The sequence below is a fragment of the Verruconis gallopava genome (assembly GCF_000836295.1).
Source record: "Verruconis gallopava strain CBS 43764 unplaced genomic scaffold supercont1.46, whole genome shotgun sequence".
Taxonomy (NCBI): domain Eukaryota; kingdom Fungi; phylum Ascomycota; class Dothideomycetes; order Venturiales; family Sympoventuriaceae; genus Verruconis; species Verruconis gallopava.
Window position 1 is genome coordinate 57,803 of NW_015622182.1, and position 13,838 is coordinate 71,640.

At 53.1% G+C, this 13,838-nt stretch overlaps 5 protein-coding genes across 6 annotated transcripts; 2 read left to right on the forward strand and 3 right to left on the reverse strand.

Moving 5' to 3' along the window:
• PV09_08701 (uncharacterized protein) lies at positions 1 to 1,531 on the reverse strand. The gene has a single exon (XM_016362639.1). The coding sequence runs from the start codon at positions 1,360 to 1,362 to the stop codon at positions 163 to 165; it is 1,200 nt and encodes a 399-aa protein (XP_016209506.1). The 5' UTR covers positions 1,363 to 1,531; the 3' UTR covers positions 1 to 162.
• PV09_08702 lies at positions 1,495 to 3,725 on the forward strand. 2 transcript variants are annotated; one of them, XM_016362640.1, is made up of 6 exons: positions 1,495 to 2,248; positions 2,296 to 2,346; positions 2,400 to 2,532; positions 2,584 to 2,739; positions 2,793 to 3,441; positions 3,505 to 3,725. In XM_016362640.1, the coding sequence occupies exons 1-6, from the start codon at positions 1,916 to 1,918 to the stop codon at positions 3,695 to 3,697; spliced, it is 1,515 nt and encodes a 504-aa protein (XP_016209507.1). In that variant the 5' UTR covers positions 1,495 to 1,915; the 3' UTR covers positions 3,698 to 3,725. The 2 variants fall into 2 exon arrangements, with proteins under 2 accessions (XP_016209507.1, XP_016209508.1); XM_016362641.1 differs by having other exon boundaries at positions 2,793 to 3,725.
• A 765-nt stretch (positions 3,726 to 4,490) lies between these two features.
• On the forward strand, positions 4,491 to 6,542 carry PV09_08703 (uncharacterized protein). The gene is made up of 2 exons (XM_016362642.1): positions 4,491 to 4,787; positions 4,868 to 6,542. The coding sequence occupies exons 1-2, from the start codon at positions 4,561 to 4,563 to the stop codon at positions 6,390 to 6,392; spliced, it is 1,752 nt and encodes a 583-aa protein (XP_016209509.1). The 5' UTR covers positions 4,491 to 4,560; the 3' UTR covers positions 6,393 to 6,542.
• A 68-nt stretch (positions 6,543 to 6,610) lies between these two features.
• PV09_08704 (uncharacterized protein) lies at positions 6,611 to 7,956 on the reverse strand. The gene is made up of 3 exons (XM_016362643.1): positions 7,663 to 7,956; positions 7,237 to 7,599; positions 6,611 to 7,151 (listed from the first exon to the last, which is right to left on the reverse strand). Exons 1-3 carry the CDS (start codon positions 7,707 to 7,709, stop codon positions 6,767 to 6,769), a joined length of 795 nt encoding a protein of 264 aa, XP_016209510.1. The 5' UTR covers positions 7,710 to 7,956; the 3' UTR covers positions 6,611 to 6,766.
• Positions 7,957 to 8,893: 937 nt separating this feature from the next.
• PV09_08705 (uncharacterized protein) lies at positions 8,894 to 13,194 on the reverse strand. Its single transcript, XM_016362644.1, has one exon. The coding sequence runs from the start codon at positions 12,971 to 12,973 to the stop codon at positions 9,260 to 9,262; it is 3,714 nt and encodes a 1,237-aa protein (XP_016209511.1). The 5' UTR covers positions 12,974 to 13,194; the 3' UTR covers positions 8,894 to 9,259.
• Positions 13,195 to 13,838: the final 644 nt, after the last annotated feature.

The window sequence follows — 13,838 nt, forward strand, 5'->3', positions numbered from 1 at the left end:
TTTTTTTTAAAAAAAAAAAATCAGTTGAGCTAATCGCATGCTCGGGTATTTGTGACTTTCGTATCTTACAATCTCCAACTTGGGCTGGAAGCCGACAGTAGGATCCATCTAATATGCGGTTTTGCTAGCTTGTAAAATGAGTATGGCACAGCAACAAAAATGCTAGGCTACTTTCTTGATCAAATTCGGTCCAAAAAGATCATTGCCCTGTTTTTCGAACGCTTCCCTTTCCAGCTTTCTCTTTTTCACGGCTTGCTCGTCTACGCCGTCTGCCGCCCGTTTCTTGGCTTTGGCCTCAGCAGGATCCCTTGCATTAATCTTATTGCACTTTAGCATCTTCCTGTTCATCTTCTTGAGGTCGTTATCCTCCTTTGGAACTTGGGTCTCCTTTAGCATGGTGGCACACGCCGCAATTGCATCCATGATCTTGTGCTTCTCGCGTGCCGGCACAACGCCGCTCAGCTTTACGTCAAGCAAGTCGTTCACGAAATCCGGATCGTGGCACGACCAAGAGGCGAAAGCGATCTGCGAGGGTGAGTAGTGAAAGTAGGCGTCCGAGATCAACGCCTTGGTGGACAGGTACTCCTTCGCTTTCTCGTACGTAGACAAGACGCGCCTCTCGAACTCTTTGGGCGACACACTGCCATCTTTCAGAAGGCGATCTCGTATGTCATCCTCGCTCATCCTGGTCCAGCCAGCGGGTGCTTTGTGGCCCTGGCATATGTGGACGAGCTGGTGACCTTCGAGCACGATGCCTTTGAGAGCGCGGTACGGGTGGCGAACGTCGAAGTGAAAACGGAGGGCCTGCGTGAACAGGAACTCTGGACCTAGGATCGATTCTCTTGTCACCTCTTTCAGCCCGTCGATCTTGTGTGCGTCGCGCAAGAAATGATCGAGAGAGTGCATTTGGTTGTCCGTCTTGTTGGCCAGGAATAGGGCTGTGGGCATAATCCTTTTGGGAGCATAGTCCATTAGCGAGTGTGTTAGATAGAAGCGCTTCAGGAACTGGATCGCCGTCGCGGTGACGTGTACAGGGTACTTGAACTGATCGTTGCCGAGAGCGAGGACGTTGCTGCAGTAGTATTTGAGCAGTTCGATCTCTTCCTCCACAGTAAGCCGCTCGACTTCGCCATCGTCCTTCTTGCCATTGCTGCCGCCATTCTTAACGTCCGCGTCGCTCACCGATGGCGTGCCTTCCGCTGAAGATGGAACCGCAGAGGCAGCCTTCCGCCGCTTCACGAGGGCGTTGATGTGATCCGAGGCGAGCGCGTTCGATTTGGCGCGGAGATCTGCTAGCTTCTCCGGCGTGAAGCTCCAGAAACGATACTGTGACGATGACCTGTATATCGCATCTTCATTCATGGCGCGGGACAGGTGGTTGTGGTCGATGAACGTGTCTTAGTCGCGCTCGAACAACTTTAACGCCGTCATCGGCGTCGAGATTACGAACACGGGGGAGCGTCAGAAAGCCTCCTGGACGCACGGCTCCAAACGAGCGCCTCCTCCAGATGACCACTATGGTAAATGCTGTCGTATGGAGAGCATAAGATGGGGGATGCTTTATTGCCGAATAAAACCGAATAAGCATTGTCCTACGGCTTCTTAGTCTGCTCGTCTGTCCCGACTGCGCGGCTGCTGGTTAAAGATCGCCCGAGTACTCCACCATGATCAACACCAACCAGATGCTTCATGACGGTACCGCCGAAACAAAATCACCGAACCTGCAACTGCCGTGCATGTTCTCCGCAATGTTACCTATACAAGGATGTTTTTCCTTGGACGAGTGCTTACCCAAGACCAACTTCCTTTACTTCACAGCGCCTAAATGGATGAGAGTTTCCTTTCGCTCGGCCCAGTTTGCATTTTGGATCGAGGAAATCTCGCCTTTGAAGAGCTTTGAGCCGAAAGATTCGTGATGAATGAAAATTTACTGACACAAGAGGCTAATGACCCAGTGAAGGTCATGCTGGACAGCAAAGATGAGGACTACGACAAAGCCAAACATCTTGAAAAGGTCCAGTCTACTGTCACCGACATTGCGGCTGACTCCCGGGCTGAGCGGTACCTTAATCGAAAGTTTGACCGACACATATTGCCGTGGCTGTTCATTCTCTGGTTGCTTGCCTTCATCGACAGGTCAAACATTGGAAATGCTCGGATTGATGGCCTTGCAGCAGACCTTGCCCTCGATGGCAACAAGTTCAACGTTGCATTGGCAGTCTTTTATGTTCCCTACATCTGCGTCGATGTATTTCTTTCAGTTGCCGTCTTATTTCTTCATCTAATGATAGCCAGATCCCGAGTAATCTTGTTCTAAAGTACTTCAAAGCCGGCTTCTATATACCTGTCCGTTGCTCATTCTGTTCCAATCTGCTGCATCTATGCTGACTATCACCTAGTTCCTAGTCACTGTTTGGGGCATAGTATCACTGTGCACAGGGCTCGTCAAAACTTATGAGGGCCTACTTCTTGCACGATTCTTTCTGGGTCTTGCAGAGGGTGGACTTCTTGGGGGTATAATCATCTATCTAGGTACAGAAACGACAGCAAATTGTGGAGCAAAAACTGATCCAAATTCTGAAGCAATGTTCTACCGTCGTCATGACATGCTCTACCGAATAGGGCTCTTCTATTGCGCTGCTCCACTAAGCGGAGCATTTGGTGGCTTACTGGCGACCGGCCTGGCTGAGATAAAAACCTCTGGCTATAATGGCTGGCCGTTCATCTTTTTTATCGAAGGTACGTTAAAATTGCCATCTCTACTAATTCGCGCTGACCGTTCTATGCCACAGGTGCAATTACCGTTGTGGTTGGGGTCATATCCAGCTTCTTTCTTCCACACGACCCAACCCATGCGAGATTCATTTCCGATGAAGAGAAAGCGCAAGCCATTGCTCGGCTTAAGCTCGATAGTCAAGGTTCTTCTTCAGGAAATGCCAACTCAGAAAAATTCTCCTGGCATTGGGTCCGCATTGCTCTCCTTAATTGGAACACGCTGCTTCTGTCCCTCGATTTCTTCGCCATTATCACGCCAATTTACAGCTTTTCTCTGTTTCTACCTACCATCATCCGTACATTAGGTTATTCGTCTGTGAAAGCGCAGCTGATGACTGTACCGCCAAACTTCCTTGCATTTCTGACAGTACTGCTCGCTGCGCACTTTTCGGACAAGTTTAAGGTCCGAGGTCCTTTCATGTTGATTGGCTGCACAGTTGCTATTGGGGGTTATACTATGCTCATAGCTAGCTCAATGCCGGGCGTCCAGTATGGCGGTACATTTCTGGTCGCTGCAGGCGTTTTTCCAAGCTCACCTCTGGTCATGGGATGGTTGAGCAACAATGTTGCGCCACACTATGTCAGAGCCACTGCTACCGGCTTCCAGATTGGAGTGGCGAATATGGCTGCCTTTATTGCAACCTTTACTTATCTCCAGGCTGACGCGTGTGTCTTCTGCTCCCAATAATCTGGCATCATTTGCATTTTGGCTGACATTGTTGTGCACAGACCACGATATACGAAAGGGCATGCAATAAACATCGGCATGCTTGGATTGTCACTCATCACGACCACCGTACTGATCCTTTACAACAAGAGAGAGAATCGGCAGAGAGATATGGGGAAAAGGGATTACAGGCTCCAGAAAGAAAAGGAAGAGCTTTTAGGATATAGACACCCAAGTTTTAGATACACGATCTAGACCAATCGTCTACGCCACGAGACGTTCCATTGAATTTCCATTAGCCTATCTTCTCTATACCTGACTAAAAGCCTCGTTTTTGCATTTTGCCTAACCACGAAACACTACAAAGTGTACAGCAACTCACGGGACTCCGCTGATTTTAGTGCTCGCCTGTGGAGAGCGTTCTATTTCTGTAAAGGCTTAGGCGCTAAATGACCACTTCAATATCCGAGGCGGCTGAATTGCTACCTGTTCTCGTGGATTTTCCTGCATCATTCTATGGGGAACTGGACTCCGAAGATGTCACGCTATGTCTAAGCCAAGTACGTACAGCGAGGATGACATTGCATGATTGTGGAATGATCCAGACTAGAAAAATGAGGGGTCCCCACATCGAGGACAATAACTTTGATCACGTGACTCGTAGACGGAGATATTTAACCGAGCCATAAGCGTGGTAATAAGATAGACCCCACACCTCTGGAGAAGACTAGACGCCAACCTCCGCCAATCTGACCATTCAAACGAATCTGTGAGCAGCGAAGTGTCGAATCAGTCCGCGGGCACCCCAGATACCCTCATGAATCAGGTCGGCTGGAAAAGTAGCTTCCCGAGCTTCCCCTCGAGCTGTCCATGTCAGGATAATGCGAATCATCCACGAAAGTGCCGTGGACCCGACTTTAGTAAGAGCCAGTGTTGCGTCTGGTGGATATCTTCTAACGACTCATGTTCGCGTATCCGTGTGCTAGTGTTTGCAAGATAAATACTTCTTTACTGATCGCCCTGCATTCACTTCCTCTCTCTTGCTATTCCCTCTCTCTTTTCATATCATAAACCTCTCATCTATTTGTGCGGTTTTCTTCTGTTCGTGATACCCCATAATGGCTGACTTCGTTGTCCCCCACACCAAGCCAGTCACCGACGCAAAGTCGCGGCTGGAAGCCCCAATTCACGCAGAGAGACATGTTAAGGTCATTTGCATTGGTGCCGGAGCGTCCGGCCTGTTGATGGCCTACAAGATCCAAAAGCATTTCAACAACATGGAGTTGACCGTTTTTGAAAAGAACCCAGAGGTCTCAGGAACGTGGTACGAGAACAGATATCCGGGGTATGTCAACCCTGAGGCGATCCCCTAACCAAGGGGCGATCATTGCTTCACCATTCAACGTATTCTAACATCAAATTCAGATGTGCATGTGACGTGCCGGCGCACAACTACACATGGTCTTTCGAGCCAAAGCTGGACTGGTCTGCTGTCTATGCCAGTAGCAAGGAGATCTTCCAATACTTTGATGCCTTCGCCCGCAAATACCACCTCCACAAATACGTGCAAACATCGCATCAAGTCATCGGTGCCTACTGGAACAAGCAGAAAGGTGGCTATGACGTTAAGGTCAAGAACCTGAAAGACGGGTCTGAAAAGTCTGAGCACTGCGATATCTTGATCAACGGCAGCGGTATTCTCAACAATTGGAGATGGCCCGCCATTCCAGGTATTGAAAAATACAAAGGAATTCTTCTACACACTGCCAACTGGGATGAAAGTGTCAATCTCGAGGGTAAACACGTCGGTCTTATTGGCAATGGTTCTTCCGGAATCCAGGTGCTTCCCACAATTCAGCCCAAGGTTAGCAAGGTCACTACTTTCATTCGAGAGCCAACCTGGGTCTCGCCAGTACAAGGCCTTGAGCAACATGTCTTTAGCGATCAAGAGAAGTACGAGTTTGCCACAAAGCCCGGAAAACTGCTTGAGTACCGCAAGCTCGTGGAGCGAGGTTTGAACGGTCAATTCGGCATCTTCCTTAAAAACACACAGATCAATAACGAGACACATGAGTACATGAAAGCGCAAATGAAGGAGAAGCTGCAGAACCCGTATCTTGAGGAGCGTCTTATCCCAGAATGGTCGGTTGGATGTAGACGATTGACACCAGGTGTTGGCTATCTTGAGGCCCTTGGCAAACCAAATGTCAAAACTGTTTATGGAGAGATTTTGGAAATTACTGAAAAGGGATGCAAGTGCGACGATGGAAACGAGTATCCAGTCGATATCCTTATCTGTGCTACTGGATTTGACACTGGCTTCAAGCCACGCTTTCCAATCATCGGCCCAGACGGAAGGAATCTGCAGGACGTTTGGTCTGGCACTGCCGAGTCATATTTTGGTATCGCGGCTGCCGGATTCCCCAACTACCTGATCTTCCTTGGTCCCAACTGCCCTATTGGCAACGGACCGGTCCTATGTGCTATCGAGTGTCAGGCAGACTACATGTGCAAGATGATTGACCGTTATCAGACTCACAACATCAAGGAATTTGCGCCGAAGAAGGAGGCCGTGGATGATTTCGTCGCACACAAGGACTTCTTCATGCAGCGAACGGTCTGGAATGATCCGTGCCGATCGTGGTACAAGGCTGGAAGCATCGAGGGCAAGATCACTGCATTGTGGCCTGGCTCAACTTTGCACTACATGGAAGCAATGGAGGAGCTCAGATTGGAGGATTGGGACGTGAAATATGAAGGCAACAGATACGCCTACCTGGGCAATGGCTACAGCCAGACCGAAGTGGATCCAACTGCTGACTGGGCTTACTATATTCGTGAGCATGACGACGGCTTGCCACTGTCAACAGCTGGTAGGAGGAAGCTGCAGAACAAGAGCGGCACAGTAGAGAAGAACGAAGGAGTATCGTTCTCTGGCGCCAAGCTATGAGTATTTGACATATTAGACGGATACCTTGAGACGAGAAGAGGATTCACATGTTAAGGATTTGCATGTTAAATTATCCTGACGTTGTATTACATTAGTATGAACTCAATTTTGTCAATGAAAAGAAGTCTTCATAATGAGCCTACGTCGTGCGCGTACTCCTGACGCGTCAAAAGAAAAGGGAAAAAAAAGGGGGAAAAAAAACGACCTTCTTTGCTGAACTCGATATATGTAAAGTAGCAGTTTAGAGCAAAGTGCCAGTGAAATAGAGCAGCAAAAAATTGCAGCATCATCACGGAAGAGAGCCACAGAAGAGACACATTAGTCACTCCGTTTATCGCCATGATTAATTTTGAGTTTATGGTACTATCTTGAGACTAAGCGCAATAACCACCGTCGACCACGAGTCCTTGACCACACATGTAGCTGGCTAACGGACTTGATAAGAAAGTGATCGCATCTCCAATTTCTTCCATCATCGCCATACGGCCCATCGGAACTTTGGCGACTTCTCCGTCCATGACTCCGGCTTCTCGCGCCGCGAGAAGGAGCGGCGTTGCTACATAGCCAGGGCACATTGCGTTGATCCGGATGCGATACTCTGGTCTTCCGTAGAAGATTGCGTCGGCCTTTGTGAGACCCATGACACCATGCTTCGTTGCCGTGTAGTCGGTAGCAAACGTCGACGGCGCCGAAGCCTTCGTGCCAAGCATGGAGGCAACGTTGACGATCGAGCCACGACCCTCTCTGTCATTCTTCGGCCTGGAAATGATGTAAGCCATTGGGTCATTTCGCACACGCATCGAGAGAGAGAAAGAGAAGAGGGGGGGCGGCGGGCTTGACTCACTCCTGCTTCAGCATCTGTTGGATCTGCGCCTTTTGGCAGTACCATACGCCCGTCAGGTTCACATCGATCAAGCTCTGCCAGTCCTTGCTCTCGAGCTCGTGCGTGGGCTTGGCCGGTCCTCCACGGCCGGCATTGTTGACGGCGTAATCCAAGCTGCCAAATCTCTTGACGGTCTCCGCAACGCTGTCAAACACGGCCTTTTCGTTCGCGGTGTTGCACTCTATTGGCAGCACCTCCACGTCCGGGGCCTGCTTCTTCAGCTCGTCCACCGTCCTGTGGAGATTCTCGGGCTTGAAGTCGATGAGAGCCATGCGCTTCACACCGTGTCTTGCGAACGAAAACGCAGTGTGCTGGCCAATTCCCCTACGAGCCGAATTAGCATCTCCATTCTTGCGGTCTCGTTGTCGAATCCTGCCGGTGACATACGATCCAGCGCCGGTGATGTATGCAACGCCCCGAAGAAGCTGCGCCATTATGGTACTATGGTCTGAACGTTTACGTAGATCGGTTTGCCGACAGCAGAAAGCAGACACAGCATTCGCATGACGCGGCAGCTCCCCATGTAAACATGCTCTTGGTCGCGGATGTTCGGTCGCGAGACAGCCGGCTACCGCACCGTGATGGGGGGGTGGGGGCGCTGCTGGCCAGACTCGCTGGACTTTACCCTGCTCAGGGCCGCCGGACGGAAATGGTTTGCCCCTCGAAAACGCAGCCTAGAACGGGGTGGCTACACAATCTCCGCAGTTTCTGCGGCGTCGACGCGCGTGTGGGGGAAGCGGTTCGCTGCATGATTCGTGCGCGGCTGAATGACAAACTTTGAATGATTCGAGCAAGCCGTCACCTTTCACGTACCTGGCGCTTGAAGACCCGACTCCTCCGTTATACAACCGCAATGGCAACGCGCGCGTGCTTTCCGAACGAAAAAGCACTCCACGCGAGGAGACATGCGTGTACCCCTCGATTGCTGCTACGGATCGTCTGCTGAGGCCGTCTCGTGCGAACACGAGTCTCGATTCTGTATCCAACCGTCGGGGTTTTCGAAAGCATTTTTTTTTTTTGTTTTCAAATGTTTCACTCTGCACACCTCAGCCTAGGTGAATCGAGACTCCAGCAACAGTCGCCACGAACAAGCGTCGAGGGCCGCGTTAGGACGCCACGGCTCGCCGTGTCCTTCGCCAACGGGGCGTCCAAGACAAACCCTATCTGGGATCCTTCCAGGCGTTCTTTGGAGTGTCTTTCCTCCCCCCTCCCCCCCACATCCGCAACCTCCTACCTGCCTTTTACCGTCCGTCGCCAGCGCTGGCTGGGCCTCCTCAGGCTCAAAATCCCCAGTGGCGCGCCTTGCAATGCTGGATGGTTTCTGTGCGTCAAGCCGGGCGCGGGTCTCGTTGCCGGACGTGTCGCGTGGATGAATGATGACCTCGTGGAGAGCCCCTTCGATCGGCTCGCTTGAACGATAAGCAGTATTCTCTCATCTTGCGGCGAGTGGATCGAGTGAGACAATGTAAGCACCTGGCTGTTACGCGAACGTGAAGAGCGTGAAATTTCTTCCATCGAGAAGAGGACCGATGGCCATGACGGCGAGGAAGAAAACCGTCCGCATCGAAAAGGCAAAGAATCGCTTCTTTTTCTTTTCTTTGTTCCTTCTCCTTTACACTGACAGAAAGATTTGATTGTAGTATTACGGTGACTATATAATGTTGTCTCGATCCCAGGTTATATATCAAGGTACATGCGGCATAAAAGGGGCTCGCTTTTTTCAGTAAACCTTAAAAAAAAACTCCGCACCATGCATATAGATGTGTGTATATAAAGGAGAAACTTTCCCGGCAGCTTTCCTAGATCAGTGTGCCCCCTCCGAAGAAATAAAAAAGAGATTCGTCAAAGGCCCTTGTCGTCATAAATGGTGCATGCTGCTGAATATGAAAAAAAAAAGAAATGAACACAAGACACAAATGTGTACTCATCTACAAGAATTGAACTGATCCGGACCGTAAGCGCATGTTTCCACGCATTTTTCTTATTACCTCCTCATGCTGTTTTTCCTTTCTTCCTCCTCGACCAGCTCGGCCTCGCTACCGTGCGGCAACTCGCCACTGTACACGCCTTCCATTGCGAAATGGCGAACGACACGCCCCGTGCTCATAGGCCGCCGCTCGTCGTTTGGCGGACCGGCGGGGACATAGCTGGGGCCGGGCTGCGTGCCAAAGTGGCCGTCGTACGGATGGGAGTAAACAAATTCGTTGTTCTGGAACCTGCCCACCTGTCCAGTACGCGGCGTGCCTGATCTAGCGCGCTCTTGATCATGCATGTCTTGTTCGTCGTTCTCTGAAGCGGGATATAAGCTGGACGCCGCACTCGTGCGTCTGGAGCGCTCCTTGTTATCCGCTTCCACAGGATCGGCGCTCAGTGAGGTGAACGGAACGCGTGCCTCGGGATCGGTGTTTCCAGGTCCTCGAAACGATGCCATCCGAGCTAGCTCTTGCATCTTTGGAAATGTGGTCTCTCCCCTCGAATTCCGCTTTGAGCTTCGTCGCGGAACTGCTGGAATTGGTGGTCTTTGACTGTCCGTGGTGACTTGTGAAGCTGAGCGGGACGGGAGATGTATGCTTCCAACCCCTGATATAGGCGCCAACCTCGGCGGACCCTCTCTCGTCGACGCGTGTCGCATCGGAGAAAGAAGTTCGGACTCGCTTTGCGGCACATACGTGTCCTGCGATGGCCTGGGGCGGACGACATCGTGGCGACTCTCTTCTTCGTCAATAGCATGGGACGAACTTTCTGGCAAGTCGGCTATGACACTCTCTCGCTTCTCTTGTTCAACATCTTCAGGCTTGTCTGAATATGGCACCTGGGCATCGGTAACAGGTGGATCCTCATCTTGCTCTTGCAGCAGGTGGAGAGGTGTGCTCCTAACAACCTCAAACCCTTTCTTCTTGTCCTTGGTTTTGTTGCCGAATATGCTCCTGAACCATCCGGTTGCGGATGCAACCGGTCCCATCGGATCTGCTGGCCCAGTCTTCAGTCGCCTGGTAGGCCCACTGGAGAGCGCTTGGCCTCTGACTCCATAGTAGAAATCCGACTCTCTGGTAGAGTAGTCGGTGTTTCGCAGTCGAGAATCGCCAAGATCGCCAGGATCGCTGTGGTGTGCACGGAAGTATGCAGCACCGACGGATCCCCGCTCCGATCCGAGCACTGAAGGAGCTTCTGACAGATCAGAGTACATGGCATGCTGTAGCGGTTGCGAAGACCGCCGAGGGCGGCCTTCCCCGCCAGCGGACACATCTTCGGCAAGAAGCTCATTTGTCGGTCTTCGAGCTCTCGGTGGTCTGAAATAGGGGTCAGACGGTTCGAGCACCTTACTCGCCTTCCTGCCCTGCGCAGCACCGGCGGCGCCAGCAGGCAAGAAAGAGAATGGACTATGTCCGCCAGCTGGCGTGCTCGTTCCGGGACTGTTGCCTGTGACAGACTCGCCGGCCTGGCTGAAGTTCTCAAACCCGACGCTGGCGCGGTTGTTTGGAGTGCCGTCGTTCAGTATCATTGTCGAACTGGCCGACATTGCTCGGCTCATGCGGTTCATGGAAGACTTGGTCTCTGTCAACTGGGTCACCTGAGAGCCCATGCTTCCGCGTGGACCGGGACGTTTGACACGCTTGGACAGCTGTCGCATGCCGAAAACGGTGGTGAGACCTCCCCTGGCCTCCCTTCCAGCACCGGCGAGTCGAGCGAAGACCTCGACCAAGGTCTGGATTGCATTGAGGAAGAAGCCAAACACGAGAACAGCTGCGTGCAGGAGCAGCACAGCGTAGCCCACCCAGCCTTTAGTAGACTCCGAGACACCTAAAGAAGGTGCGAAGGCCACCATAAGCAGAGTGGTGACGAGCCTGACGACGGAGAAGAATGTGTGATACGCGTTCATGGAGGTGAGCGACTGGAAGGGCCGGAAGGCGTGCAAAGTAAGGATCAAGATGACCTCACAGATAGCGAGGATGACGAGCTGGGCAATGCCCGAAGGCTGAACGGCTCCCATGGCGATACCGCGCACGAAGGTGAGCAGGAATGGAATGAAGGCGTACGGCGCAGCCTCGTCCGAGTACGTGTTGTAAAGCGGACCGTATGCCAGAAGCAGAGGTAAATGGTCGAAAAGGTGTACTCGCGGCTTCGTGGTGAAGATCAGGCGGAAGATCCAGGCGGCGAAGAGGATGATGGCGACTATCAGGACGACGGCCAATGCGACCACGTAGGGCGGGGACCGGTCGGCGACGACTAGTTGGAACATCGACAGCGAGATGATGGGGAGGAGAAAGTAGTTGAACAAGATGCGGACCACGTTGCCAGAGGTGAATGGCAAGTTCTTGCTGCGCAGATCCTCCTCTGGTATGTCTGAAATAAGCCGGAAGAGGGTTCGAGCTGCGAAGGCGAGCTGGCAGAGAATGACCACGGAAGCGATGATGATGCAAAGCCACACGGCCATGCCCGCCCACACGTCTTCATCCTTTGTCATGCCTGCCAACTGGCTCAATCTCGTCAGACCGTAGGTGCCATTGGTCGCGTAGACGCCGTCCCGCAAGCTCTGATAGCCCTCGCCCTTGCTGATGAAGCTCTCGTTGAACATGAGAACAGACCAACTTGCGCGGCTGACAACCGGCTGGTAGAAGCCTGGATAGGCCAGACTCAAACTGCCCGCAAGCACGACGAACTGGATGTACTGCAAGCAGTCGCCGAAGCCGGGGGTGACCAGGCGCAGGATATCGTCGTCGCGGCCGTAGTTGCTGGTCCAGTGGAATGCGTCGGGCGAGCTCCAAGGGCTGAATCGAGCGGCGAGGATGGTGGCAAGTCCCACCAGGATCAGGATGGCCAGAGGTACGCATCGCAGAGCACTTGACAGCGAGCTCCCCAACGATGGCGCGATGCCTGCCTGAACGCAGGCCAAGTAGTCATTGTTGTTCGCAGCAGCACCGGATTGTACCCTCAACAATGTCGCGAACGAGGCGAAGGAATAGGCGCTGTCAAAGTCATGTGAGAGGGAGAAAGCGTGCAGCCGGTCCAGACTGTAGGGACTGACGTCAAAGAGGGGCTGCCAGGGACAGCCGCCATCGATGGTCTGGTTGCAAAATCGCATGGGCGAAGGGTGCCATGCCGTGTACGAAAGGACGTCGACGGTTGCGAACAGCGTGGTGTAGTTGTCTGGAGCATCGATGATGTTGAAGTGTGGATCGGAGGCGTTCCAATTGTTTGGACTTGGATAAGGGAGCGAAGGATCCGTGGTGCCGGTGACGTTTCCGTAGACGGTCACGTTGAACGTGTAGGTGCCGTTGCTGTCATCGTATCGTGCGTCGAGGAACAGAGGCTGGAACTGCAGGTCTTTGGAGCTAAGCACGGCGGGCGAGAGGCAGTTGTCGAACGAAACGAGAGCGGCCTCTGCCGCCGGCAGGCTCGAAGCGGCCAGCAAAACGAGGCATAGGGTGGTGAGCATGGCCCAGAGGGACGACGGCGACGTCGTGCAAAGTGTCGACGTTGATTGCGGTTGTGCGGTTGGGTCGAAGTCGATGTGGCGCCTCCGTGCCCTTCTCCGGGCCAGCAATGGCGACTGCGATGCCATGGCGAATTTCTTGGTAGGTAGCCCGACTTTTTCCACCACCGAATCACCTCGCTCCTCGAAGCTACTCCATGCGTGCGGCGACGGCGAGGTCGACGAGGTCGTTGAGGTCGATGAAGAAGTCGTCCCGGGGTCCATCCAAAACCCAGCGAGGGGGCCGGATTCTCGCCTGTTGGGGGGTGGTGTTCGATAGCGAGAGGGACGACGTTGAGGCTGGAATGCACAGAAGGAGGGTGAAGAGAGGAGAGCCAACAAGGCGATGACGAAGACCACTCGGTCCAAAGGGGACGACGAGCAGCTGTTACAGAAGCGAGGTTTTGGCTTCGACGTGGTCGCCGCCGGAGCCAACGGTCGCGCCGGGTCGCGCCCGTACTCAGAAACACCAATGGATAAAATTAGGCTAGCCTGTGGAGCGAGCGTGGCGTAAGCGATCGACGGGTTCGTGTCGCACAGAATCTCGACGCGCTCGCTGTCTGCAGGTCAGCTCACGGCGGGAAGCGCCAAAGGGGCGGGCGGAGAAATCAAGGACGCATGAGCGAGCAAAAGGCGAGGAGTCGACGATGGGGAAGACGGAAGAACACAGACACAGACACACACAGACACACGGCGCGCTCGTCAAGACACAGAGAGACGGGCAAGCACAGGATTTGCTGCGCAGATCGACAAGCCCGTATCGGTGCCAACACGGCATTTGCGCGAACATGGGGGGGTTTTCGGTTGCGCGAAAGAGACGGCGGCAGGGCGAGAGCGAGCGCAAGGCGGCGCGCCAATAATAGCACGGAAGCAACGAGCACGACCCGGTGCGCTGGGCATGCGCCTGGAGCACCCGGCCAACGGTCGACACACAATGCCTCGCTCGTACGCAGGAGGCAGAAGACGAAGAAGACGGAGAAGACGAAGAAGAGGAAGAAGCAAAGGCAGCCTCTCTGCACGTACTGTGGCTCGTCGGCGGCGGCAGCGCTGGCAGCCGGCCGACGCCGCAGGCTCTTTTGCTTGCGCTCGC

Coding starts and splice junctions, on each gene's coding strand:
- PV09_08701 (XM_016362639.1), bottom strand. CDS start 1,362: ATGAATGAAGATGCGATATACAGGTCATCGTCACAGTATCGTTTCTGG.
- PV09_08702 (XM_016362640.1), top strand. CDS start 1,916: ATGAATGAAAATTTACTGACACAAGAGGCTAATGACCCAGTGAAGGTC. Junction 2,249..2,295: donor TTCCCTACATCTGCGTCGAT/GTATTTCTTTCA, acceptor AATGATAGCCAG/ATCCCGAGTAATCTTGTTCT. Junction 2,533..2,583: donor GGGTATAATCATCTATCTAG/GTACAGAAACGA, acceptor CAAATTCTGAAG/CAATGTTCTACCGTCGTCAT.
- PV09_08703 (XM_016362642.1), top strand. CDS start 4,561: ATGGCTGACTTCGTTGTCCCCCACACCAAGCCAGTCACCGACGCAAAG. Junction 4,788..4,867: donor TACGAGAACAGATATCCGGG/GTATGTCAACCC, acceptor CATCAAATTCAG/ATGTGCATGTGACGTGCCGG.
- PV09_08704 (XM_016362643.1), bottom strand. CDS start 7,709: ATGGCGCAGCTTCTTCGGGGCGTTGCATACATCACCGGCGCTGGATC. Junction 7,600..7,662: donor TACATCACCGGCGCTGGATC/GTATGTCACCGG, acceptor TTCGGCTCGTAG/GGGAATTGGCCAGCACACTG. Junction 7,152..7,236: donor CAACAGATGCTGAAGCAGGA/GTGAGTCAAGCC, acceptor CATCATTTCCAG/GCCGAAGAATGACAGAGAGG.
- PV09_08705 (XM_016362644.1), bottom strand. CDS start 12,973: ATGGACCCCGGGACGACTTCTTCATCGACCTCAACGACCTCGTCGACC.